Here is a 26,218-nt window from a genome sequence, read left to right as displayed (position 1 = left end):
GGATATCTATGGAGCATCCATGGGGACAGACAGACACATTTATTTCTGAATTCTTACAGACACTCTAATGACGAAAATGACATCATTCTGCAGACGTGGCAACTGAGCTAAGCTGGAATTCAAAACCACAAATGCAGGACTTCAAAAGCCTATGCTCTTCCGTACCACTGAGGGGCTGAGGAACCCCACGGGTTTCTCATTTCTCCTTTGTCTGGAGGGCGGAGCGGCAGAGTCCTGGGGCACCACTGGGGCGCCAGGAGGGACTAGTTGGGAGTTCTTCACAAAGGGCTGGGTGAGACATCTGGGGGCAGGGCTCACCCTCATCTGCTGCCCAGGACGGAGCATGAGCAAAGCGCTGGCTGGGACAGGAGGGTCTTCAACCTGTCTCCTCCCTACTTCCTACTCAGTTAAACTCAGCACAGTGAGCAGCAGAGGAGCACGACAGAACGCAGGAAAGTCAGCTGAGTCAACTGAGAAGATGAGGAGGAACATAGCCGAAGGAACTTCAGAACTAGACACACCTGGTTTTAAGACCTTGGGCAAGTGATATAACTTCTCCAGGCCTCAGTTTAACCTCTTGCACAAAAGGGCTGGGCTTGCTGAGTGAATCAGCAGCTCCAAAGGGAAGGGCTTTTTTCTAGAATGTATACAGGATGATTCATAGAAAGTTTAGCAAAAAAATAAAATAAAATAAAAAATAAAAATTTTTTACTATAACTGTTATCTGTATTTGTCTTTTGAAATTTCTACTTTATGTAGACATATAATCTATTATTATAACAGTGCACATACATGAATTTATAAATACAGGTAAACCACTGGGAAGGAGGTGCTCCAAAATTATTTATTGATGGAGCCGGCAATCAAAAGTTTGGAGGGTACTGCATGAAAAACACCTACCTGCTACAGAAATGGCTGGCACATGGGCACCCTGGAAGTTAGGCAAACTCTCTCCCCTCGGCTCAAAATTCAAGAAAGTCTGTGGTGAAAAGGGATAGTGTAGACTGAAAGCCCTTTCTGATTGGCCTGGGTTCAAATCCAGTTCAGCCACTTACTAGCTGTGTGACTTCAGGTAAGTTACTTCCCTTCTCCGAGCTCTAGGCCCCTGAACCAGCAGAGCTATATATGGAAGGTCAGTGACACTGAAAAGCATTTGAGCCCAGAGCCTAGTGAACTACAAGTGACTGTTGACTTTCTCCTCCACTTTTCTGTCTCCTCTCAGAATATTCACTTATCCACTCAACAGATGAACACCCAGGTCCTGCATCACATGCTGAACAGACATTTCTTACCCTTGAAGGAGTGAAAACAGTTTTCCCTCTCTTACAGTGAAACTGAGGCCCAGAGAGGTTAAGTGACCTGCCAGAGCCCTGAGGTAACACAGCAAATATTTAAGCTTTGCAGTGGCAACGTTCTTACCACTAGCTAAAATAGCTTCTCATCTTATTTTTATTTTGTTATATCCCAGCATAATGGCTCACCTATGACTGTCAGGAAATGTGTTCTGGGCTCAGGGTCTCCCTTCAGGCCAGGGCGGGGTGGTGAAGCAAGTTGTTTGGATTCATCAGGCATAAAGGAGCCTTTTCCCGCTGAGGGTACAGCCTGGCGTCACTGTCACGCACCTCTCCGCCCAGCCAAGACCTTGCTCAGTTCCACCGGACACCTCCACAGCCCATAGAAAGGGCAGTGCAGAGTTCAGCGCTAACCCCCCATGCCAGGTGGAAAAACGGACATCCTCGTGCCTTCCCTGCCGAATTTCAAAGAAAAAAGTCACTTGAAAATATTCTATAGAAAGGGGAGGAAGGGAGGGAGGAAAGAAACAATGCCCTACAACACACAAGGTGGGGCCCAATAAATATTTGTTGGAAAGGAACCGTTCTGGGAAACTCACAAAGATCCCCTGTAGGACAAGCCCGTTTACAGATGAAAAAAAGAGATCGTATCTAGGCAGTTGTTTGCTCCCGGGGGAAGGAAGAGTCCTCATGTATTCAGTCCCGCGTCCCTCAGCTCCCTGGCCCGCGCTACTCCCACTCCACTCCAGCCAGGGGCCCCTTCCCGACCCTCCGCCCCCCCGGGATCGCGTCGGCGGCCCCTGGGGTCCTCTCTCCGTCAGGCCCTCACCAGCTCCGCCCGAGCAGGGAAACGTGCCACCTCAGAGCACATCTCCCCGGGTCCTGGCAAAAGCTCTGGGGCCTGCACTACGCGGAAAGAAGGGCCTCGGAAGTCAGGCTTTTCGCCTCAACCCTGTAGCCAGGCACCCTGGGGTTGGAGCCCGGGCCTTAAGAGAGTGCCCTCCGCCTTGGAACCCCGGAGGACCGGCGCGGGGACTGCGCGAGGCCGCGGAAAACGCCCAACACCAGGCCGCGCGCCCAGTGTGGCGCCCAGGAAAAGGGAGCATCTGTTCCGAGCCGGCCGAGCGGGGGCGGGTCCCTCCTCCTCAGAGCGCCCGGGCCGGGGCCCGGCCGGGGGCTCGGCCGGCTCAGCCAATGGGCGCCGCGCTCGGGCCCCCTCCCCCGCCCCGGGAGAAGTCGGAGCTGGGCCGCTGCTGAGGAGATCGTGAGCGACGTGCCGCGCCCGGGCCCTGGGTCCCCCGGCCCTGCGGGGCCGCGTGGACAGCGCGGCGCCCCCGGAAGGAAGCCAGCTACTCAGTGCGGGCGCCAACAACGCACGCGGCGCCCACGCGCCGGCCAGATCACGACCCCATCCCCGCCCGCGTCCCCGGTAGCGGCAGGGCGCTGCGCTCCAGGCCCGCGCAAAGCATGGCTCTGAGAGGCGCGCCGCCGGCCCCGGGCGCACAGAGCGTCCGGGCCGCCGGGGAGGCCCGGGGAGGCCTAGGCTGGCGGAGGGGTGACCGGGGGTCCGCGCCTTTGTTCCAGGCGGGGAGGGCCCGCGGGCGCGCGACTCACCTTGCTGCTGGGCTCCATGGCCGCGCTGCGCCGGTGGCTCTGGCAGCGCCGGGTGCGCGGGCGGCGACGGGCGGGCGGGCTGCACTCTGCGGATCAGGCTCCGGCTCCGGTCCCGAGACTCCGACTCCGACTCTGACTCCGACTCTGGTCGCTTGGCCTCCCGCTCCCTAGCGAGCTAGCTCCTCGGACCTGCGGCCCACGATCTGAACGCTCGCTGGGGTTACCTCTGAGCGCTGGGACGTTCGCGTTTATAGGACCCCAGCCATTGGCTGGCGCGGCTGGGGTGCGCGGGGGAGGAGGGGTGGGCAGAGCCTTGGGGGCGGGGACTGGGGCACGTCCGGGGCGGGGCTCCGCGGGGAGGGGGCCAGGGCCGGGGTAGGGGGGCGGGAGGCCGGGCAGGAGGGCGTCCCGCGGGGGACTGTCTGTGGCTGAGCGTCTCCCCTGCTCTCTGGGTCCCGGGAGTTCCCTCGCTGTGTGACCCTCAGCAAGTGTGCGCACCTCTCTGAGCCTCGGCGGCCTGTAGCAAAATGGAGGAGCTCGTACCGGCTGTGAGACAAAACAGGAGCGGCATAGGGTAGCGCTTAAGAGCAAGGACTGGAGTCCTCACTCCGCCACCGGATAACTTCGGGAAACTAGCTGTAATGATAGAACCACCTCATAGGTTTGTTATGAAGATTAAGTGAGTTAATATTTGTAAAGTGTTTAGAACAGCTTCTGTTACGTGGTAAGTGGTATTTAAGTATTTGTTAGACTACGGGAGGTCTCGCTCCGCGATTTTCTCCCTTCCCCTCTCCATCCCCACATTCCTGTTTGTAAGCCAAGCCTTGCTTTAGCACAGGCTGGGCCCTCTGCCTGGAAATCTATGCCCACCTCTTCTTTGCATTTTAATATCACCCCCTTTGTGAAGCCTTTCTCCACTCCTGACAGTACATGTGACTCTATGGTGACAGGTACGTGTGAAAAATATGAATGGTAGGAACATAGGAGAACTTGGGTTTGAACCAGCTCCACTGTAGACCACCCCTCAAGTGATCCTAGGCAAGGTGCTGGCCTATGAGGCTCAGCTTTCTTCTGGGTTAAACGGAATGAACATGACCACCAACTTCATGTGCTATCATGAGAGATACAATGTCCAGATAAGCTCATGAAATACGTAGCACATGCTTACTCGCGGTAAGTCCCCCTTTAGTGGTAGTCGTATTATTTCACCTTATTTCATCTGATTTCACCTCGTTTCTTCTTCTAGACCCGTGTCTTACTTGAGACACAGTGAAAGGAAAGACCCCCCCAGTCCAAAGGTCTGGACAAAACCCTGAGGTTGGTTTGAGGGTCCCTTTCCGTATGGAGGGGCCCAGGGAGGGGCTACTTTCTGTTGGGAAGGAGGAGCCTGAGCTGACCCCATGACCCCTGGAGTCCTCTGTCTGAGCTGTGGGTCCAGTGCTGGCCTTGGGAGGGGGCACCCTGGCTGACCAAGAAGCCCTGGAAGGGAAGGCCTGCCCCTTCTGGGCACACCACTGCCCACGGCTCCTATTTCTGTGGTCTCCCAGCTGCTCAGCCTGGAAAGCTTAGGTCCACCTCTCTCCTCATCTGGTGCCAAGGGCCCCTAAGTCCTGTTGATTTCACCTTCTGTACCACCTCATCCTCCTTCCCTTCCTTCTGTCTGCAGGGCCTCCAGCGCCTCTGGCCTCGTGTCCTCTAGTGCTGACCCTCACTCTCCTGTTCGTATGTCCCACGTTGCCATAGAGGCAGCAGGGTCCAGCCTGGCTAGCAAGGCCCTCAGGGCAGCAGTTTACAGGCTCAGCCTCACCCCTCACACCAGCACTTTCCACATCTGTACCTTTGCTCAGATTGTTTCTTCTGCCTGACTCCCTCCACCTCACCAAGCCAAAATGCTTCTGATGGCACAAAGCACCCCTAGAATGGGGCCCCTTCTGGGAAGTGTCCCTGAGTCCTCCAAGAGCTTGTTCTCTCCTTTACCCTTTGATGCTTCTTAGCGTGCTGCAGTCCTTTCTGTCTCCCTTCAGACTGAGCATCTTGAGGATGGCTTCTGTAGCTGAGACACAGGGGTGAAGGAGTGAAGGAAGAAGGCAGGAATGAATGAACATATGAGCAGCTAGTCTGCCTGTTTCCTGCCAAGACCAGTGTTCCCTTAAGTACCTTTTGGGTTTTGCCACGTCCCTGCTCAAAGTCTCTCCATCGCTCCCTGTTTCCGAACACATCCAGTCTACTGCGTATGCCTCCTCCCAGCTGTGGGTACACCCCACCCAGCTCATGGGGCACACTCACCATCAGGCTCCCTTTCCTTCTCCAGGCCAGCCCTGTGCTGGCCACTTCCCCAGGGACAGAGGCAGGCAAGCCTATTGCTAGCCTTAAGGAGCCCCCAAACTGGAGAGGATGAAGCGGCGAGACGCACAGCAACAGTACCAAGTTGGGTGTGCATGGTTAAGAATGTGTATGGGAGAGAACTTGTACTACAAAGGAAGGAGAGGGAGTGGAGAGAGCTTCAGGAAAGGGAGAGGGCAGGCTGAACAGGGTTTAGAAGGCTGAATATGAGTTCACCAGGTGGGTCAGAGGGAAGGCCATCCTTGGCAAGGGGAAGAACATGTGCGAAGACAGTAGACGGGCAGAGAGTGACTGCTGAAGGGGAGAAAGAATCTCTAGACCACACTCAGAGACTGATGGTGGAGCCCTGGATTTGGACTCCTGAGTCCCAGCTCTGCTATTTACTTGTCAAACATCACCAAGCAAATCCTTTCTCTTTTCTGAGCCTCAAGACTCACATCTGTAAAATGGGTGTAACAATCCCCTCCTGACTTGGCCAGAGGAAAAACGGATTGTGTATAAACGTTTATCCAAATAAACAGTACTAATTCATGATGTCAGAAGTTCAATCAAACCCCCTTCCTATGGTCAGGGTGGGACTTGAAGACAGAGCAGAGTGGCTAGAAAAACAGCTTTACCTTCGCCCTACCCCATCATACCTGCCCCAATAGACTCCCATTATCTGCTTGAAATTGCATTTCTAGATGTTCTTTGTGTAAAAGCTTTATGATCCCTGGAAGGCACAGTATAGAGGTAAATTCATCAGAAGTTATTGACACTGATCAGATATTAGATTCACAAATGGGCTAGTTTAGTTTTTGGATGGCTGAATCCTGGGCAACCGGATTTAACTGCAACCAGAGAGGGAACACCAGAGAAAGCCTAAGGAAGTGAGCCTGGAAGTTTGGGATGCCTGGGAAGAGAGAGCAAATGCCCAGAGTGGGCTCATGGAGGTGCAGCTTAAGCCAGAGAGCCAGGCTAAGTAGCCCCTGCGGTGGGAGTGCAGGGGATTGGGAGCAAGAAGAGATGAAGTTAGGGGGAATTTGATGGGAGAAGAAGCTGAGGAGGGGTCCAATGCCAGGTATAGGAGTTAGGGCTTTATTCAGTGGGCAGTGGGGAGTCATGGAGGGTTTTTGAGCAGGGAAGGACCTGAGGAAGTGTCAGCCTCCTCTCAAGCCTTCCCTACCCCGAGGCTTTAAAGGGGAGTGTGAGGAGGCTGGGGTGGAGCCTTCGGGCTCCGCTTGGAAGGACCAAGCGCCCACCTCGCCAAGCTGCTCTTACACTGGCAGCTTTGTTCCCTGGAGGCTGCCTTTAGCCCAGGAAGGAACTCGGACTTTTGGATTCCAAGCAGTTCTAGCCCTAGCCAGTCGGAGGAAAAGAGCTCCCTGGGACTGGCGGGGTGGTGCCAGGTGGCCAGGCGGATGCCGGCGGCCTGGTGCGTGCCTGCACGCACGCTCGCACGCTCCGGGTCCCCAGCCGTGCTGGGCTCGCTGTGCCCGCTGGGGGCGGGGCGGGGTGAGGGGGGTAGGGGATGGTAGCAGCAGCTCCTGAGTCTGGAGTGAGTAAGGGCTGCCGGGGGAAAGGCGCTTTTTTTTTTTTTTTTTTTTTTTGCCTTTAAAGGCAAGCGTCTCTGGCAGCCAGGAGAAAAGGCTTTGCTGAGTCAGCTGCCGCTGATGCAAGTGGGGCTGGCAGGGACTGGGGCGGGAGAGCCCCTGATCCGCAGGATATTCTGCAACCCTCACAGGCTGCAGGTACACCCTGTGTTGGACTCCTGGAAGTCCTGATGGGCCAGGGAGGACAGTTTTGTATGTTTAATATTTTCATTCTGATTTGTGCACCAGATCACACCACCTGCTCTCAGAGAACTTTTCAGCTTCCCTCCTTTATCCTTTCTCAAGCTCCTCCCCGGCCCTCTGCACACGCTCTCATCAGGGCCACCACCTGCTCGCCCAATGCTGGGGGATATTGAGGGAACACTTCCTTCCCCCCATTCTCTCCCGCACCAGGCTTGTCTGTCTAGCTGCCTCCAGGACAGCCCTCTGAATGCCCCACAGGTACCTGGCCTTCACCATGTTTAAGTCTAAACTCATTATCCTCTCCCATCCCTCCTGGTCCCCACTGCAGAGACGGTTCCTCTATCCACCAAATAGCCCAAGCCAGAGATCTGGCATCTTCCTTGACTCTTCTCTCTCCCTCATCCCCAATATCCAGTCAATCCTGTGGACTCTGCCCTTCCAAAATAGCACCGGACTCCATCCCCTTCTCTCCGTTCCACTGGTCCTGTGCTAGCTCTGCTCATTCATCCTCCCACCTGCCACCTCCATGGTCTCTCTCAAACATCCAGCCAGCACATTGTCATTTCCTTGTTTAAGCATCTTTCCCTGGCACACAACAACGTGGCTACAGCTCACAGACACAATGTTGCGTGAAAGAAGCCATATGCAAAGGAGTGTGATTTCATGTATGCAAAGTTCAAAAACAGGCAAAACTTATTTATAGGATTAGAAGTCTGGGTATTAGTTACCCTTGGAGGGATGAGTGACCCTCAGGAGGTCTGGTAATCAGGGCTGGGACTAGGGTGAGGCAGATGAGGCAGGATCAATATTACTGATATTTCCCTTTTGCCCTGAGCTTTAATGTGACTCAACACAGCATTGTTCCTAATCCTGTCTTTATCTAAAAGTTTAATATTTTGTCATCATGGATTTTCTTGCATTAGTTTTGATTTTTAAAAAATATTGCATTAAAATGTTATTTATCTTGATGGCTGAGCTTTTCGGTACCCCCTTAAATTTTACGCAGGAGGTGAGTGTCTCACTTGCCATGTCCTAGTCCTGACCCTTCTGGTGATGTTTTGTAATCAGAGTGCTGGTTACATGTGTGTGTTCAGTTTGTGAAAACTCATTGGGCTGGACAATTCCAGTTTTTACACTTCCCTGTGTGCATGTTATGCTTCAATTAAAAAAATTTTTTTTTACTTAAAAAATTCTTTCTGTGGTTCCAAGGGAATGACTGCTGTCTGCTTCTTCCAGCATCCCCAGCACCCAAAATGGTACCTGGCTTCTTCCAGTTAATTTAATCCCCACAAGACCTCAGTGAGATGAGTCTTTTTCTCTCCATTTTCTAAAAGAGAAAACTGAGATTTAGGGAAGTGAAGTGATTTGCCCAAGATCACACAGGTAGTAGGTATGAGTTCCAGCACCTTGACTAAAAAAAATAAACAAAAACTCTGACCTGCAGCACCTGGTTAGGCACCTGGCCCAGCACCAGCACCAGCAGTGCACCAGGGCCTGGCCCTTTACCGCTGAGATTACAGTTATTTGAGCCGTATCTTTCTCCTGATAATGACCTCCTTGGGGTAGGGGCTCAGGCATCCCTGTCTTCCCTCTGTCCAGCTAGTTACTTATAGCACAGAGAAGAGGCTGTAAATGTTTAATAAATGAATGAAGCAAAGAACGAACGAGTGAGGAGGCCGGCAGTGATATACGGTGGGTGGAACACAGGCTGGGGAGGCAGATCTGCTAGCTGTGTGTCTTTGGGCTTATTGCTCAGCCTTTCTGAGTCTCAATTTCCCCAACTGTAAAATGGGAATAATATCAGTACTTACCTCAAAGATTTAGTGAGAATATGAAGTGAGAAGATGACTGTCAGGTGACTGGCATATAATAAATTCTTGAAAAATGGTAACTATTGTTATTCTTTCCAGTGTTTCACATTCTCAAAGCCTGATTTACTTTAGGGTGGCAGGGATCTACCTCTTTCGATTTCCGTGTATTGTTGGAAGGAGGGGACCTGATGCAGACCCCGGGAGCTTTCCTCCTTGAACCCACAGAGAGGACCAGTGCCGGAATAGTCCGCAAGTCTGGCTTTAGGGCCCAGCTCTACCCTTCCGGTGGTACCATCTTTGATGAGTTGCTTCTTCTTTGTGAGCCTCACTTCTCTCTCTGTAAAATGGGGCTCAGAATAATCTTGACCTTGTGGGGCTCTGGGGAGGGTTCAGTGGCTTGTCCCTGGGCCTAGTCCACAGTATGCCCTCCATTAAGGTTGACGCCCTGGGGAAGAGCAAGGAGACCAGAGGCTCTCAGACCCTAAGAAGTCCAAGGACTGATGAGAAAAGCAAATAAATAGCCTGGCTGGGCTCTGTTTTGTTCTTAGAACTTTATTTCTCCCGAGAAGTGAAATAACAATGCCGTTTATGCGGGTGCAACTTTTTAACTGTGCAAAACACCTTCCCAGTGTCATTCCTTGGGTCCTCCCCACACCTTGTGCGGAGGTCAAGACCAGATTTATTCATGTGCCCATTGGACAGGTGAGGAGACTGAGGCACACCAAGGTTAAAGCCATTTGCTTGAGGTCACACCAAAGGAGGAATTGGGTAGCAAATGGAAGGTGTGAGACCTGGACCTCTTAACCTCCAGATACCACCATGCAGCAATTTGGAGCCAAAAGAAAGCACAGACCTCACCTCCTGAGTGAGCGGCCATGGCCCAGCCGGCATCCGGCTGTGCCCACTTCCCCCACTCCCAGCCCCACCTGGTTGCCACCTGGCAGTCACGTGTACATTCATCACGGAGGAGTCGGCTGACTCACCGCATTATACCGGAGCTGACTCACGCTTTAGAAGATGGAAAGTGAGACACTGAAAGCCTGGAGAAGCCCTCCCTTCCTCACTGAGGCTTGAAATTAATGCCCCAATCCCACAGCAGTTTAGCTCCTAAGAAAGGGAAAGCACTGGAGGCGGACATCCCTGGACTCAGAGGGCAGTGGTTCTACTCCACTCTGGGTGGTTACCGGTTTGCTGGGTGACTTCAGGCAGGTCACTGTCCCTTTCTAAGCCTCAGTCTCTTCAGTTTCGTAATGAAGGGGTTGCAACAGGTGACTTCCAAGACCTTTCTAGCTCTGGGTTGAGAAGCCTTGTCATAATAAGTGCTAGACCTTTATCCTGCTAGACCTCAGCGTCCTCATTTTAAAAAACTGGGATAAAATACACATACCATGAAATTTACCATTTTAACCATTTTTAAGTGTATAGTAGTTCAGTGGCATTACATATATTCACACTGTTGTGCAACCATCACCACCATCCATTTCTGGACCTTTTTCGTCTTTCCAAACCGAAAGTCCTTACCCATTAAGCAATAACTCTCCACTCCCCCTGTCCCCAGCCCCTGGCAGCCACCATTCTACTTTCTGTCTCTTTGAATTTGACTACTCTAGGTGCCTCATTTAAACTGTCCTTGTCTTTAAACTGTGATAACAACAACAACAAAACTGTGATAACCAATGTGGAGGGTAATTTGATCCTTCTCCCAGTGGGCAGTTGGCTCAGACTTGGATTTAAGTTTCAGTTCTTCCATTCAACAGCTGTGTACCCTCAGGCAGGTTGCTTAACCTCTCTGTCTCTCCCATTTCCACATCCCTAAGATTGGCCTAATGAGTCCGGCCTTGCAGAGCTGTTGGCAGGCTCACAGGAGACAGTGGATAGGGAGGTGTTTGGAAAGTCCAATGCCCCTTCTAGAGCTTGTTATATATGCCCTCTTCCTGGCATGCTGGGGCTGGGACCCTGGCTTAGACTTGTAGGTGTGAGAGCTGGAAAGATGTTAGAATTGTGCTTTTCAACACATTTACAGAAGAGAAGACTGAGGCCTGGAGAGGCGGATATGACTTGCCTAAAGTCACACATGGAACTTTATACATCGTGTGCATCTATGCCTCTCGCACAGTGCCCTGCATGTGGCAGGTGCCCAACAGACGTTTGCTGCTGAGGCTGTAAGGCGGGGGCCGTGTCATCGAGGGAGGGCCCTGAATGCTTGGCTCTAGAGCCCTCCCCTCAAGCAGCTGGCATTCCAGCCTGTGTACCCAGTATTGGAAAGTGGCTTATAGAAAGTGCTGGGGCACTAGTCTTCTATCTTGGGTGTTCATTTTATTGGTTCCCAGAGGCCTGGCCTTGTGGCTGAGAGTCCCATCTGTCTTATTTCCTTAATGTAATCATTGCTAGGAATTTTTTGGTTGCCAGTGTCAATATATTTAAGCCAACTTCAGCCAATAAAGGAGACTTCATTAAAGGCAACAGAGGTGTCCGGCAAACAGTGGCAGGGGTGCAGTCAGATGCTGACTAAGCTTGGGACTTAGTAGAGTGCCACCAGGATAGTCTACATCCCTCATCCTTGCTTTATTTCTCTTTCTCTTCACAGACAGGCATGTTCTGCTCCACGTGGTAGGCTATAACCACCACACAATGCCAGAATTTACCTGGGACCACTTCAAGGCTGACTTGACTCTCTCCTGGTCTGGATTCCAAGTTTCTAGACGAGAGAAGCGGATTGGCCCAGTTTGGGTGAGATGGTTGTCCTGGGTCCTATTGGCTGTGGTTGGGCGGTGGGGTCATAGAAAACGAACAAGGCTGGCAGGGCTTATATCTGCTGTGAGGGTGGGGTGGAGGAGGGGTGTGTGACTCCCCGATGGAGTCACACAGGCAAACACATGCATGCGTTAAAAATGTGGAACAGAGATATATGTTCATTGACATGGAAAGAGAGTCAAGATATTTTTGAATTGAAAAAATGGGTTACAAAACAGTATGTTTATCACATTTAAAAAAGTAAATATGCATATATAATGTAACTGAATTTCCATACATAGATGCTAAATGTTAATTGAAATTACGGGTAGTAGAATTAGGGGTAATTTTTCATTTCTTCTTTTGTAATGCCTGCATTTTTCTGATTTTTCTCTAATGAATGTCAGTTGAGTAATAATAAAATGATCACTTTTACCACACAGGGCTGCAGTGTGTGTTAACTAAGACATTTATTCACTTATTCAATAAATATTTATTAAGCACCTAGTACGTGATGGTGCTTGTGAAAGCTGCACAATGACTGGCCAGCAGTAGAGGTTCAGCCATTGGGGTCACCCAAGGCTCTCCCTCCAAGGTTTGCACAGCGGGCTGGGTGCTCAGACACAGGTGCTTCTGCTCTAATGGTCTGTATGCGTTCTGAAAATCTAGGAACTGAAAAATGGGGTGTTTCAGCTATCTACTGCTGCCGAATAACCACTCCAAAACTTAGTGGCTTTAAACAGCAATGATGTATTTCTCTTGATTTGGGGGATTGGGCAGTTCTGTTTCCCGTGATGCAGCTGAGGTTTTTATGCAGTTGCATTCGATGGGGTACTTGGCTGGGGCCATTCTCCACACATGGTGTTGCATCCTCCTCTGTCTCCAGCAGGATAGCCTTGACTTCCTTACAACATGGCGGCTGGGGCCAAGAGGGAGAATTTCTCAAGAACAAGCCCAGGTGTGGAAAATCTTATCAAGCCTGCTCATATCAATGCAAATCATTCTGGATATGACTTGCTTTGTCTCTTAATCTATAATGAGCATTTTCTCTTTGAGTAAATATTCTTCCCAGCCTGATTTTTAATGGCTGACTGATAGCCCATCATTGATTTAACCAATCCCCTACTGACGAATATTTAGGTGGCTTTCATTTGGGAGCAGTTATAAACAACACCGTGAAGATCAACTTTGTACCAAAAACTAGGTACAAATCCTTGTAGGAGAGGGATTACAGGGTCAAAGGAGACGGGAATTTTAAAAACTTTGCCAAATCGCCCTTCAAAAACATAGTATTTACTTGTTACATTTCTACCAGCTGTAAAGGGACCTGCCCTTTTCGCAATCCTCTGGCCAATCCTGGGTGTGGTTTATCTTTTTAGTCTTTGTCAGTTGGATGGGTGAGAAATGGTATCTCATCTTTGTCTTCAAAGGGTGAAAATTAAAAGTAAGTTGCCCAGAGCTTAAGAAGAGTTTTTATCTTTCTCTGGGAAAGTGCCCTAATAAATCAGCAGGGAGAAGGCAGTGCTCTGCGGTGTGTCTCTGCACGCTGACTCAGGCTGTTAAAAGGAACACAGGGCTGACAGCGAGCTCCTGGCTGTGGAGATGAGGTCACTGTGTCCTCACAGTGTGGATCAATTGGGACAAGCCCGCTGCTTTCATTTCCTGTGTCTGCGGGTCTTCCGGTGTGCACAGGGCACACGGCCCCACCTGCCATGCCCGCCAAGTCCATCTTGACTCTGACCCTGTCCACTCTGACCCACTCGGGAGGGCCTGATGCTGAGGTCTGGAACCTGGCCAGCCATGACTAATGACGGTTGTAAGGTGAGGCGTATAAAGCAGGACCCTGAGATCGGTCCTTGGCCTTGAGCATCCAGAGCCATACCTCCTGGCCTCACAAATTCATGAACTGGGGGACACCTTCCTGCATGGAAGCAGGGGTCCTGGACTCAGAGTCAGCCCTGCTTCTTACTAGCTGTGGAACAAACAATAGAGCTTTTCTGAGCCTCAGTTTCTTCATCTAGAACATGGGGGTGATAGAGCTATACGGATTATTACGTATTTCCTCTGTGCCCGGTCCTTGTAACTCTCACAGCACCCTCCAAGGTTGGGAGTATCGTGCCCACTTTGCAGATAAGGCAGAGTGAGGCTCAGAGAAGAGAAATAACTTTCCCAAGATCATGCAGCAAATAAGTGGCAGAGCTGGAAATGAGCTCAGGTCAGCCTGGAACCAAAGCCCAGGCCAGCTCCTTTTACAGGCTTTGTAAAGGATTGGAGGAGAAAAGGGCATGTGAAAGAGTTCTGCAACGTGTGTCCAAAACAGCTGCAGTTACAACCTGCCGTCACCCTCTGGACGGTTAGAGTCATGCTTAGTGGGTGGGATGGCTGCGCTGGGGACCGACCTTGGAGAGCCAAGTTTCCCATCGAGTTCTCCAGAAAGGTGCCTGACTGCACAGCTATGCTTCGGCTTTAGTCTGCTCTCTCCACAGAGAGAGGCAAGGCCCTTCATTTAATAACTGCTGCTATTTACTTATGGAGCTATTACTCTGTGAAGTACCCTTTATATGCTTTGGTTGTGATCCTGTTCTTTAGCAGGGGCACGGGGACGTTAGGAGGGCAGGTAACCGCCAGGGCGGCGGAGGTGGATTCCAGGCTGACAGGGGATGCCACCCTCCTATCCAGGACTCAGGAGTGAGGCAGTCAGGGCTGGACCACCAGTGTTTACCAAGCCTTTTACCCCAAGATCATCAGAGCCTCCTTTCAGCCCTGCTATTTTCTGCCCAACAGATGGAGAAACTGAGGCCCAGGGAGAGGAGGGGCCTTGCTCCCCCTACCGCCTCAGCCTGCTCCGTCTGGAATGCGGATGGGGAAGTTGCAGGGAAAAGCTTGCCAGCAGGGCTGGACCTTTGCCTGCCAGCTGAGTCGTGACCTCTGCAAGGGCTGGGTGTTCCTTCCAGGCAGCTCAAGGTGGGGCAGGCTGGGTAGAAGTGAGATCAGAGGGCAGGCCAGTCTGGGAAGAGGAGAGGACAGATCTCTGGGGGGTTGTGGGAAGAGGAAGGGAGCCTGGAACAGGCCAGGAATGGGGCATGGTCTGGGGATTGCTTAGCAGAAGGTTTAAACTGGGGCCATGTGGGAATGTGGAGCTCTGGGTCAAAGGCTCCTGGGTGCAAATTATGATTGTGCTGCTTATGAGAATGGTGTGTTTGGGCAAATATTTCCCTGAGCATCAGTGTCCTTATCTGTAAAAGGGCTGGAACATTCCCTGAGTTAGATCCTGGCTCTACCACTTATCAGTGTGACCCAGGGCAAATGAATTCACCTCTCTGGGCCTCAGTTTCCTCATGTGTAAGATGGGCCTAATAATAATAATGGTACCTACCTCACCCAGTTATTGTGAAGGTTTATGGGTCTAGCAGCATTTGTAGGCTTCCAAGCTTTTCACCTAATCGATCTTTGCTATCATCATCATCATCCTCTACCTCAAAGGATTCCTGGGAGGCTTAAACAAGGCTGCTGATGCAAACTGTCTGGCAGAGGTATTATTAGATACATCGCCCCTTGGTATCCACAGGGGATTGGTTCCTGGACCCCTGTGGATACCAAAATCAGAGGATGCTCAAGTCCCTTATATAAAATGGCATAGTATTTGCATATGACTTACACACATCTTACCACATGTTGTAAATCATCTCTAGATTACTTATAATACCTAACACAGTATAAATGCTGTGTAAATAGTTGCTAGCATGTGGCAAATTCAAATTTTGCTCTTTGGAACTTTCTGCCATTTTTTTTCCGGAATATTTTTGATCCGCTATTGGTTGAGTCATGGATGTGGAGCCCGTGGATTGGAGGGCCGACTGTAATTATGGGGCAGAGTGACAGGTGCTACGATGTAGATGGTAGGAGGTGCTGTGAGACTCAGGAAGAAGAAGAAAGTTCTGCCTGGCTGGAAGATAGGTGTGGAAGGCTTCCTGGGAGAAGTGGCATTTTCTGGGACTCGAAGAAAGGACGTGTAGAAGTTCTCAGGTGGAGGAGGGGAAAGGCAGAGAGATGAACTTGAGTGAAAGCTTGGTGGTGAGAGAGCCTGAGCATGTCTGGGAACGTGGAGCCTTTTCATTAGGCTTCGTGTCTGGGGTGAGGGGCAAGGCATGAGGCTGCCCGGGGGAGGGGGTAGGTGCTGGGTGCAGAATGCCTTGCCTGGGGGTTTAAACTCAGTCCAGTAGGTGGGGAGTTCCTATGACTGTCTACATGGCAGAATCACCTGAGACATTTAAAAAGCACAGAATCCGGGAATTCCCTGGTGGTCCAGTGGTTAGGACTCCGCACTTTCACTGCTGAGGGCCCCGGGGTTCTATTCCTGGTCGGGGAACTAAGATCCCGCAAGCCGGGTGGCGTGGCCAAACAAAACGAAACAAAAAACAAACACAGAATCCATGGTCCCACCTGGCAATATTCTAAGTAGCAGGCCTCAGCTGGGACCCAGGACTCTATACTGTTTAAAGCTCCCCAGGAGATTCTGATGCCCACCCACGTATGGGGACAGGGTGTCTTTATGCAGGGAGGGGCCCAATTGGAATACCAGATTTGAGCAGAGAGCTTGAGAAGATGCGGAGGGGATGTGAGAGACCCCTGACTCTGACCCCCAGCCTCCCACCCCTCCCCAAGGAAGTCCACACTCTGATGGTCACATTTGCCACCAGGGATGGACCCTAGAGATGCTACTGCCCTATAGCCTTCTAGCTCCAGGAAGGACAACCTTCTTTCTCTCTACCCATCTGTCCATCTGTCCATCCATCCATCTGTCGATCCATTCAATACTGTTTTTGTGTTCCCCACCCTGCCATTTGCCAGGCATGGTGCTGGGTCATGGAGGTACAGGGTGAATGAAGTGGACACTCCGTGCCCCCCTAGAGAACCTCCCATCAGTCCTGACTCCCTCAGCTGGCTAGCCTGGAGTGCACTGGGAATGTGACTGAGCACAAGAGAGCTGGGACAGGAAACCCACCTGGGGGCTCAGACAGCAGCAGCAGTGGTCCATCCTCCAAGGGGGTCAAGCCCCCTTGGCTTCCTGGTTCCCCTCGTCTCACAGGCCCAGTCTCCTCTCCCAGGTGGCTCAGGCCTTGCCTACCCAACTCCCAGGCCATCCCTGGGATACCCCCTGCCAGGAGGGTCCTGGTGGTCGGGAGAGGGGGTGAGCTGCGCAGTCCTCACCTCACCCCCCACCCCGCCCCGCCCACAGAGAAGGCAACAGCCTTGGGTAAGGCCTGAGCAACTCACGGAGCATTTCCTCACAGGGGCAGCAGAAATAACAAACAGGAGGAAATGACAGGGATTCCCAGGATTTCAGAGCACGCAGCTCCGGTACAGGATGGACCCATGCAGAGAGATGGAGTTAGAACCGTGTTGCAGCAACTTCCTTGCCTCCGTCTTGGAGCCGTCTCCTTGTGGCTTCATGCTTTTGTTCTGTTCTTCTGTTTCATCATCATCCCTTGCCCACCCCAGCCCCACCCTCACCGTCACCAGTGTGGGTGCTGCGGATGTCACTGTCACTCACTGCCATCCGTTCATTTCTTCCCTCATTCGTTCAGCACGTAGGTACCACGTGCCAGACAGTGAGGATGAAGCTGCAGGCACAATCGGGCCTCACATGGAACTCCCAGCGGGTAGGGAAACAAACACAGTCCAAGAGCTCTAATACTGATACAAGGTGATTATGGCCACTGTGGAGCTGTGCGCAGGCTGCTATAAACCCAGGGAGGAACGAAGGCAAGACTGATCCTTGACGAATGAGCAGGAACTTGAGGAGAGCATGCCAAGCAGTGAGAACAGCACGTGTAAAGGAGGAGTGATGTTTGCAATGACTCCGGCACTGGGAAGGGTCAAGGGACAGAGGAAGTGGAGGCTGGAGAGCTCAGAGGGGCGGTCCATGAAGGGCCTTGAATGCTGGGCTAAGGAACTAGAACTTTCTGCCATAGGCAATGGGGTGCCATTGGAAGATTGTGAGCGGGGGAGGGACACGGTCAGATGTGCATCTCAGAACGTGGTGTGGAAGCTGATTTGGGTGAATGGGTTGGAGAAGGAGAGGCTGGGCAGGGCAACCAGTGAAGAGGACCGGACATAGTCCAGGGAGGAGCAGCCCAGGCAAGGGCAGGTGGCTCAGCAGGTGTGAGCACCTCTGCGTGGAAGAACTGAGGTGGGCATGGGGCAGATGGGCTGCAGAGCTGGCCCCACTCAGGGCAGCTGGGCATTGCCAGGGCTCGAGGTCAAAGAGAGGCTGAGGCAGGCAGGAACTCCAAGAGCTCCTGGGCTTTGGTCTTGAGCAGGCTCAAGGTCAGCAGATGCAGCTGGGTTGTGTCTAGAGACTTAAGAGGTCCACAGCAGGACCCCAGTCCACACATAGGAGTTAGGGCCAGGTCCAGCCCTAGAGAAGGGTTCCTATGAGCCAGGCTGGGTGTCAGATGGTGCCCTGGTCCTGAAGGGAGAAGAAGCTACAAGTCAAAGCAGCAGAGGATGCCTGGCTCCAGCACCTTTATTTCCTGGACCACCTCCCTTCTCTGGCTACCTGTGAAGATGGACTATGGGGGCACCTGGGGCTGTCTTCCTGCCCATGCCTGGCCCCCTCACATAAGGCTCCCCTCAGACTCCTCATCTTGATTCCAGTTACCATCTACTCCTGGCCTAGGGACCCGAAGTCTTCACGGATCTGGCCTACCCCTGGTTCCAAGGTTCTTTGAGGATGAATTCTGGCTTGGCTTCACTTGCTCAGGTGCCTTTGGGAGTGTGCCCACCTCGCCAGCGCCCCATCAGGATACAATCACAGGATGATGATCTCAGGGTGTATGGCCGGAAGAGCTCACTACCTAGAGCCCGCTTGGCCAATTAGTCACTTGTATTTTAGGCATTTCTTTAAGCACCCACAGTGTACCAGTCCCTGGACTGAATCAGATCCAGTCTTTGTCCTGGCAAAGTATAATGGAAGCAGACAAACACACTAAACACAACACAACCTATTGTAACATAACAACACAACTCAACAGGACCCAGCTCAACTCAACCCATCTCAGATCTCAGGTCTGTTTTCCAGATCTCTGGGGCCTGAGCTGGAAAAACGCTCAGCTCATAGGCAAAAGGGTTGTGAGGGACAAAGATGCTTGAAGGAATGCCAGCAGTAGAGGGCACAGGTAAGGAGCCTCCACGGTCAGAATACCTGGCTTCAGTCCTGCCTTTGTGATCTGGGACTGATGACTTAACTCTCCGTGCCTCAGTTTCCACATCTGCAAAATGGAGAGAATAATGTGTATCTCATAGATTTTGAGGATTAACTGAGATAATACAGGTAAAGTGCCTGGCACAGTGCCTGGCATGTGGTAACACAGTAGCATTGGCTGTGGTGGTAGTGGTTGTTGCCTTAGAATTATAAAACTGTGTTATACTCTTAGATTCTTGGAGTCATAGAACCCTAGGATCTTACAACCTTAAGAATAGAACCTAAAGAAAACATGGAGCCTGAATATTAGCTGGGTGGGTCTCCCTGTTCCTTCAGATGGAGGTGAAATTTCCTCTAATGCCTCAGGCCAGGGCTGTCACATTCAGTTGCTCAGGTCGCGCACTATATGCCTCTAGAGAGAGCCATCCATATAGACTTTGATAGGAATGGAGTGCCCTAGATGCCGTTTGACCCCTAGATGCCTGCCCCACCACACAGGGAGGCCCCACTTTCTCCAGAGAAGCCTGCTAAATGTCAGGGGGTTCACACTAACCCCCGTACTCTCTTCCCCCAGCAAACCATGCTGGCTTTGTCCTGAACCACACTGACTTGAATGTGATAAAACTCACACTTTTATTTGGATTTCATATAAAAAACAAAATCACTCCTCCCAAGCATTCCTGAGCGTAGACTTTACAGAGGTTTTGGAATGCTTCAGAGAAGGAGCACATCTTACGGAGCACAGCCTACTGGCATCTAGAGAGTACGATGGGTCATGTGCTCCCTTTCCCCACCTTACATCTCCCCCCCACTCCACTCCCTCTCTCCCTTCCAGTTCATTCCTCAGGAGTCCAGGCGCTCTATAGGGTCTCTACCCTTATCAAATCATTTCCTCCACAATGATAGTTCCTTCTCTTCCCAAAAGGACTTCTGGGCCATGTGTTAGGTAATAATTTTTGTATACCTCATCACATTTAGTACCGCTTATGAAACCCAAGACTCAGAGAACTTTAAAATCAAGTAATCTTAGAAGAAGAATCTTGGAATAATCTAGCCTAAGGATTGTAAATTCTGAGACTCATGGAGAATTTTAGAATCTGCCACATCTTGCAGTTGGAAGGAACCATAGAGGGTCCTGGAGTCCACACCTTATTTGGTGCAGGCATCTCCTCTATAACAGCGTGGCTGGCAGCTGTTCTGACTGCTCGGCCGTCTCTACTGAAACACAGCTCGCACTCTCTGACCAGGTGGCCCATTCCATTGCTAGATTACGACATCAGCTGCCTGTAGAAATGTTTGCAATAAGGAGGTCCCTAATTAACTTTCTTCTGTACCTGTGATAACACAGGTGGACTCCAGCTCAAGGTGTGCCGAGTTTTTAGAGCAATGACATTTGGGAAGACCAAGATGCAGTAAACTAGCTAGAGCCGAGAGCTGGGACCTGAGTGATCCAATGCGTGATAATCATGGTGAGCTCAGCTACGATTGGGGCAGGGCTGCAGCCAGAGAATGAGGATAATGGTGATGGCTACCATGTATTGATAAGTTGTATTTTCATTTACTTCAAAATATTTTTAAATTTCTCTTAAGATTTCTTGTTTGACGCATGTGTTATTTAGAAGTGTGTTGTTTAATCCCCAAGTAGTTTGGGACTTCCAGCTTTCTGTTACTGATTGCTAGTTTAATCCCACTGTGGTCTGAGAGCAGATCTTGTATGACTTCTATTGTTTTAAATTTGTGAAGGTATGTTTTATGGGGTAGGATGTGGTCTATCTTGATGAATTTTCCTTGTGAGTTTGGGAAGAATGTGTATTCTGTGTATTCTTCTCTTGTTGGATGAAGTAGTTGATAGATGTCAATTATATCCAGCTGATTGATGGTGCTATTGAGTTCAACTCTGTCCTTACTGGTTCTCTGCCTGCTGGATCCATCCATTTCTGATGGAAGGATGTTAAATCTCCAGCTGTAATAGTGGATTCATCTATTCCTCTTTGCAGTGCTATCAGTTTTTACCTCATGTATTTTGATGCTCTGTTGTTAGGTGCATACACATTAAAGATTATTATGTTTTCTTGGAGAGTTGACTCCTTTATCACAATGTAATGCCCCTCTTTACCCCTGATAACTTTCCTTGCTCTAAAGTTAGCTCTGTCTGAAATCAATATAGCTGCTCGAGCTTACTTTTGATTAGGGTGAGCATAGAATATCTTCCTCTATCCATTTACTTTTTAAAAAAAATTTATTTATTTTTTATTTTTGGCTGCGTTGGGTTTTCATTGCTGCACACGGGCTTTCTCTAGTTGTGGCGAGCGGGGGCTACTCTTCGTTACAGTGCGCGGGCTTCTCATTGCTGTGGCCTCTTGTTGCGGAGCACAGGCTCTAGGCGCACAGGCTTCAGTAGTTGTGGCTCACGGGCTCTAGAGCACAGGCTCAGTAGTTGTGGCGCACGGGCTTAGTTGCTCTGCAGCATGTGGGATCTTCCCGGACCAGGGCTCGAACCTGTGTCCCCTGCATTGGCGGGCGGATTCTTAACCACTGTGCCACCAGGGAAGCATATCCATTTACTTTTAATCTACATGTACCTTTGTATTTAAAGTGGGTTTCTTGAAGGCAACATATAGTTGGGTCTTGTTTTTTGATCTACTCTCACAATCTCTGTCTCTTAATTGGTATATTTAGACCATTGATGTTAAAGTGACTATTGATATAGTTGGATTAATATCTACCATATTTGTTACTGTTTTTTATTCATTGCCCTGTTCTTTGTTCCTATTTTTGTCTTCCACTCTTTTTCTGCCTTTTATTGTTTCAGATGAACATTTTATATGATTCCATTTTTTTCTACTTTCTTAGCATATCAATTATAATTTTTAAAAATATTCTTAGTGGTTGCCCTAGAGTTTGCAATGTACATTTACAACTAATCCAGGTCTACTTTCAAATAACATTATTCTGCTTTACAGTAGTGCAAGTACCTTATAATAACAAACATTCCTAATTCTTCCTTCCCATCCCTTGCATCATTGCCATCATTCACTTCATATACACGTTATCATCATCAGACACATTGTTGCTGCTATTATTTTGAAACTGTTATCTGTTAAGATCAATTTAAAAACATTAAATTTATTATTATTTTACCATCACTTATTCCTTCTCTGATACTCTTCCTTTTTTAATGCAGACCCAAATTTCTGACCTATCGTCATTTTCCATTTCTCTGAAGTTCTTCTAATATTTCTTTCAAGGCAGGTCTACTGGTAACAAAGTCTCTCAATTTTTGTTTGTCTAAGAAAGTCTTTATTTCTCCTTCACTTTGAAGGAAATTTCACAGGATACAGATTCTAGTTTGTGTTTCTTTTTCTCTCAGCACTCAGTTTCACCTCATTCTCTTCTTGCTTGCCTGGTTTCTGGGAGAATTTGGATGTAATTCTTATCTTTGCTCCCCTACAGATGAGGTGTTGTTTTCCTCTGGCTTCTTTCAAGGCTTTTTCTTTATCTTTGATTTTCTGTGGTTTGAACATAATCGGTGCAGGGTTGTTGTTTTTTGGGTGGGGGGGGGTGTGTTATTCTGCTTGGTGTTCTCTGAGTTTCCTGGATCTGTGGTTTGGTGTCTGACCTTAATTTGGGAAAATTCCCAGTCATTATTCCTTCACATATAGCTTCTGCTTCTTTCTCTTCTTCTCCTTCAGGTATTCCCAGTACATGTATGTTACACCTTTTGTAGTTGTCTCATAGTTCTTGGCTATTCTGTCCCATTTTTTCCCCAGTCTTTTCAGTTTTGAAAGTTTCTATTGAAATATCCTCAAGCTCAGAGATTCTTTCCTCAGCTGTGCCCGGTCTACTAATGAGCCCATCAAAGGCATTCTTCGTTTTTGTTACAGTGTTCTTGATTTCTAGCATTGCTTTTTGTTCTTAGGAATTCCAACTCTGCGTACATTGCCCATCTGGTTGTTTTTTTTTTGTTTTTTTTGTTTTTTTTTTTAGCCATGCTGTGGGAGCGTAGTTCCCCAACCAGGGGTTGAACCTGGGCCCTGGCAGTGAGAGCACAGAGTCCTAACCACTGGACCACCATGGAATTCCCTGCCCATCTGTTCTTGTATGCTGTCTACTTTTTCCATTAGAGCTCTTAACCTATTGACCATAGTTGTTTTAAATTCCCAGTCTGATAATTCCAACATCCCTGCCATGTCTGAGTCTGGTTTTGATGCTTGCTCTGTCTCTTCAAACTGTGTTTGCCCTTTAGTATGCCTTGTAATTATTTGTTGAAAGCCGGATATGATGTACTGGGTAGAGGGCACTCCAGTAAATAGACCTTTAGTGATATGGTGGTAAAGGTATTGGGGATGAGAGGCATTCTGTAGCCCTATGGCTAGGTCTCTGTCTTTTAGAGAACCTGCACCCCTGGACTGTGAATTTCACAAGTGCTTCTCAGTTTTCCCCCCTTAGGTGGGACAGGATAGGATGGCTGGAGGGGGCCGGAGTTGGGTATTGCCCTTCCATGCAGGTTAGGCTCTGATAAAACTCCAGTAGGTTAGGCACTGGTAAAATAGTTTCTCCTGAGGGCAGGTCTTGTTAAGGAGAGCAGGATGTTCCTTTTCCCTTGCCCTTGCCAGAAGCAGGAGGGGCAGAGCTCCGGAGGTAAAATTCACAAACATGTGGGGTCCCCCTGTGTTTGGGCCCCCCCCGGGCTTTTAAACTCTCCATGTCTGCACGGAGTCTTCAGCAGTCCTTCAATGACAGCTTAGCTTTTCCCATCCAGTGCTAGTTTTGTGGAAGTGTCTACACATAGGTTTCTACTGTGGCAGATTGTGAATCTCTGCATTCACCTGTCTGTCTCTCCAATTTTCAGTGCAGTGGTTTGCCCTGTGACCTCACTTCTCTGACAAGTCTAAGAAGAGTTGTTGATTTTTCAAAGTTTATCCAGCTTTTTAACTTGTTTTTAGTATGGAGCGATGACTTCCAAGCTCTTTGCACGCTGAACTGGAAACTTTTTTTTTGGCCACGTCCCCTGGCTTGTGGGGTCTCAGTTCCCTCCCTGACCAGGGATTGAACCCGGGCCACAGCAGTGAAAGCACCGAATCCTAACCACTAGACCACCAGGGAAGTCCAGTAAGTACTTTTTAGAAATATCTCATTTAATCCTCACCTCAATACTGTGAAGTAATACCATTATTTGATTTTGTAGTGGCGATTCCTGTGGCTTAGCAAGAGTACGTGACTTCCTCAAGTTCACACCATTAGAAAGTAGGATTTGAACTTGGGTCTGTTTGATTACAAAGCCAGTGTGTGTCCCACCCATCTCCCCCCATGTCACTTCCCATAACTAAGCAGGTTCCAGATTGGGCTTCAGGCCCAGAGGCAGACACAAGTCAGAACTAGACACAGGAACCCAGGCCAAAATGGAGGCTCTTTCCTGGCAGGCAACACAACAGGTCTCTGGAGGTAAGTGCTAAACTGTGATTCTGCCCCTTCCAGCTATGTGACCTTAGGGGAGTCACTTTACATCCTCCAGCCTCAGGTTCTTACTAAGTAGCCCAGGGTCAGGAAAATGGCAGTTGCTTTAAAGAAGGAAATTCTTACTGTTGTTGCTAGGTAGTAGTTAATGTTGCCGGCTGGGAGGCTGCAGGTGCCAACCCCTTCCAGCCCTGGCCAGTAACCAGAGAAGAGGTCAGAGTTGTCAGAGACTCCAGCTGGGATGGCAGAAGGAGGGGAAGGCATTGGAACCTCAGTGCGGAATCATTTTGTTGACAAAGTTATAATGAAATACCCCAGCTCGACTTCCCATGGGGCATACTGGTTACCTCCTCTTCCTGGCTACTGCTCTGGTTGTCACCCAGTGCCTGAGAGCTTGAGAGCACAGTAGGATCAGCCCTTCCCTGGGGCCAGCTGTGCCACCTGGTGTAAGAGAGGAAAAACCTCCTAGATCCAGCTCAGAGCCAACCCTGACCAATTCCAGTACCAACTCTGATGACAGGAATTTCTGCTTTTGATTAAGATGGAGTAACAGAGACTAGATTTACCTTCCCATCTGAAATAACAACAACAAAAGACCCCCCCCACACACACACAAAATGGCACTCAAGACATTGCACATCAGGCAATGACAGACAGTGATCATACTGCTTGGAGAAAGTTGCCAGGCCATGGCACAGGGGTAGGGGAATTCAGGCAGAGCCTGACAGTCTCCTGAATTAAGGAGACATACTGGGAACCTGGGGGTTGCCAGAGAGGCTAGAGTTTGTAGGGAGAGAGCCTGCAAGAGTGAGGGCCCTGGAGATCTGCAGCGGGTACCCCTCCACCCTTCAGCGGAGTATTAATCAACTAGAAATTATCTGAGGCTGCAGAGAGACCCACCCGAAAGGATAAGAGAGAATAGTGCTCAGGGCTCACACAAGTCTGAGAAATAGATCCTGTTCCTCATAGCCTGATAGCCAGAGTGGAAAGTCTCATAATTCAAGGGACATCAATTAGAGTACTAAGAAGGGTCTTGGCTGAGTACTGGGGAAAAAGTAACCCTAACGAAACACATTTCTGGTCCCACCTATCAGAAAGATGAAATTGTTTCCAAGTAACTTAATTACTTCCAAGAACAAAACTCAAGATTATTTATAGAAATACAAAACTATACAGAACCCAAAAAGATAAGATTCTGGCATCCAATCAGTAATTACTAGGCATGCAAAGAAGCAGGAAAACACCACCCATAATGAACAGATAATCAATCAATTGATACTGACCCAGAAGCAACACTGATGGTAGAATAGATAATAACATTAAAATAGTTATTACAGATGTATTTCATATGTCTAACCTGAAGAAAGGTTGCCTATGTAGAGACATGAATCAACTTAAAAACAAAAACAAAAAAGCGGCACTTCTAATTTTAAATTAAAAACTTTTTTTTAATTTTAAAAAAGAGCCAAATAAAACTTCTAGAGATGGAAACTACAATGTCTGAGATACATAATACAGTGGATGGAAATAATGGCAGATCAGTCGTTGCAGAAGAAAAGATTGGTAAACTCGAAGACATAGTTATAGAAACTATGCAAAATGAGACACAGAGAGAAAAAATACTTTAAAAAAATCCCCAAGACTTTAGTGAACTGTGGGACAACGTTGAACAGCCAAATAGCTAATACAATAATATTAAAAAAAAAAAAAAAGGCAACTAAGATTGGAAAGGAAGAAGTGAAACTATCTTTACAGACAATATGATTACGTTTGTAGAAAATCCTATGGAATCTACAAAAAAAGGCACTAGAACTAATAAGTGAGTTTAGCAAGAATGTAGGCTATAAGATCAATATATGAAACAATCATATTTCTACACATTAGCAACGAACAGTCTGAAATCGAAATTTAAAAAATTTTAGTGGCATCAAAAATATGAAATATTTAGGGAGAAATCTGACAAAATATATGTAAGGTCTATACACT

At 49.2% G+C, this 26,218-nt stretch overlaps 1 protein-coding gene and 1 long non-coding RNA gene across 2 annotated transcripts in view; one reads left to right on the top strand and one right to left on the bottom strand.

Moving 5' to 3' along the window:
- The window catches only part of SLC2A1 (solute carrier family 2 member 1), a 28,683-nt gene extending 25,515 nt beyond the window's left edge, over positions 1–3,168 (bottom strand). The window contains exon 1 of the mRNA XM_082424448.1: positions 2,907–3,168. Within this exon, the coding sequence (XP_082280574.1) occupies positions 2,907–2,924 (18 nt within the window). The 5' untranslated portion in view covers positions 2,925–3,168. The remainder of the gene's footprint in view (positions 1–2,906) is intronic.
- LOC309642688 overlaps positions 1–26,218 on the top strand; it is a 119,531-nt gene that overhangs the window by 15,874 nt on the left and 77,439 nt on the right. The window contains exon 2 of the long non-coding RNA XR_014253323.1: positions 11,423–11,565. This is a non-coding gene — a long non-coding RNA (uncharacterized lncRNA). The remainder of the gene's footprint in view (positions 1–11,422; positions 11,566–26,218) is intronic.

This window comes from Balaenoptera physalus (genome assembly GCF_965194825.1).
Source record: "Balaenoptera physalus genome assembly, chromosome: 1".
NCBI lineage: Eukaryota > Metazoa > Chordata > Mammalia > Artiodactyla > Balaenopteridae > Balaenoptera > Balaenoptera physalus.
This window is presented reverse-complemented; position numbering and strand designations above follow the sequence as displayed.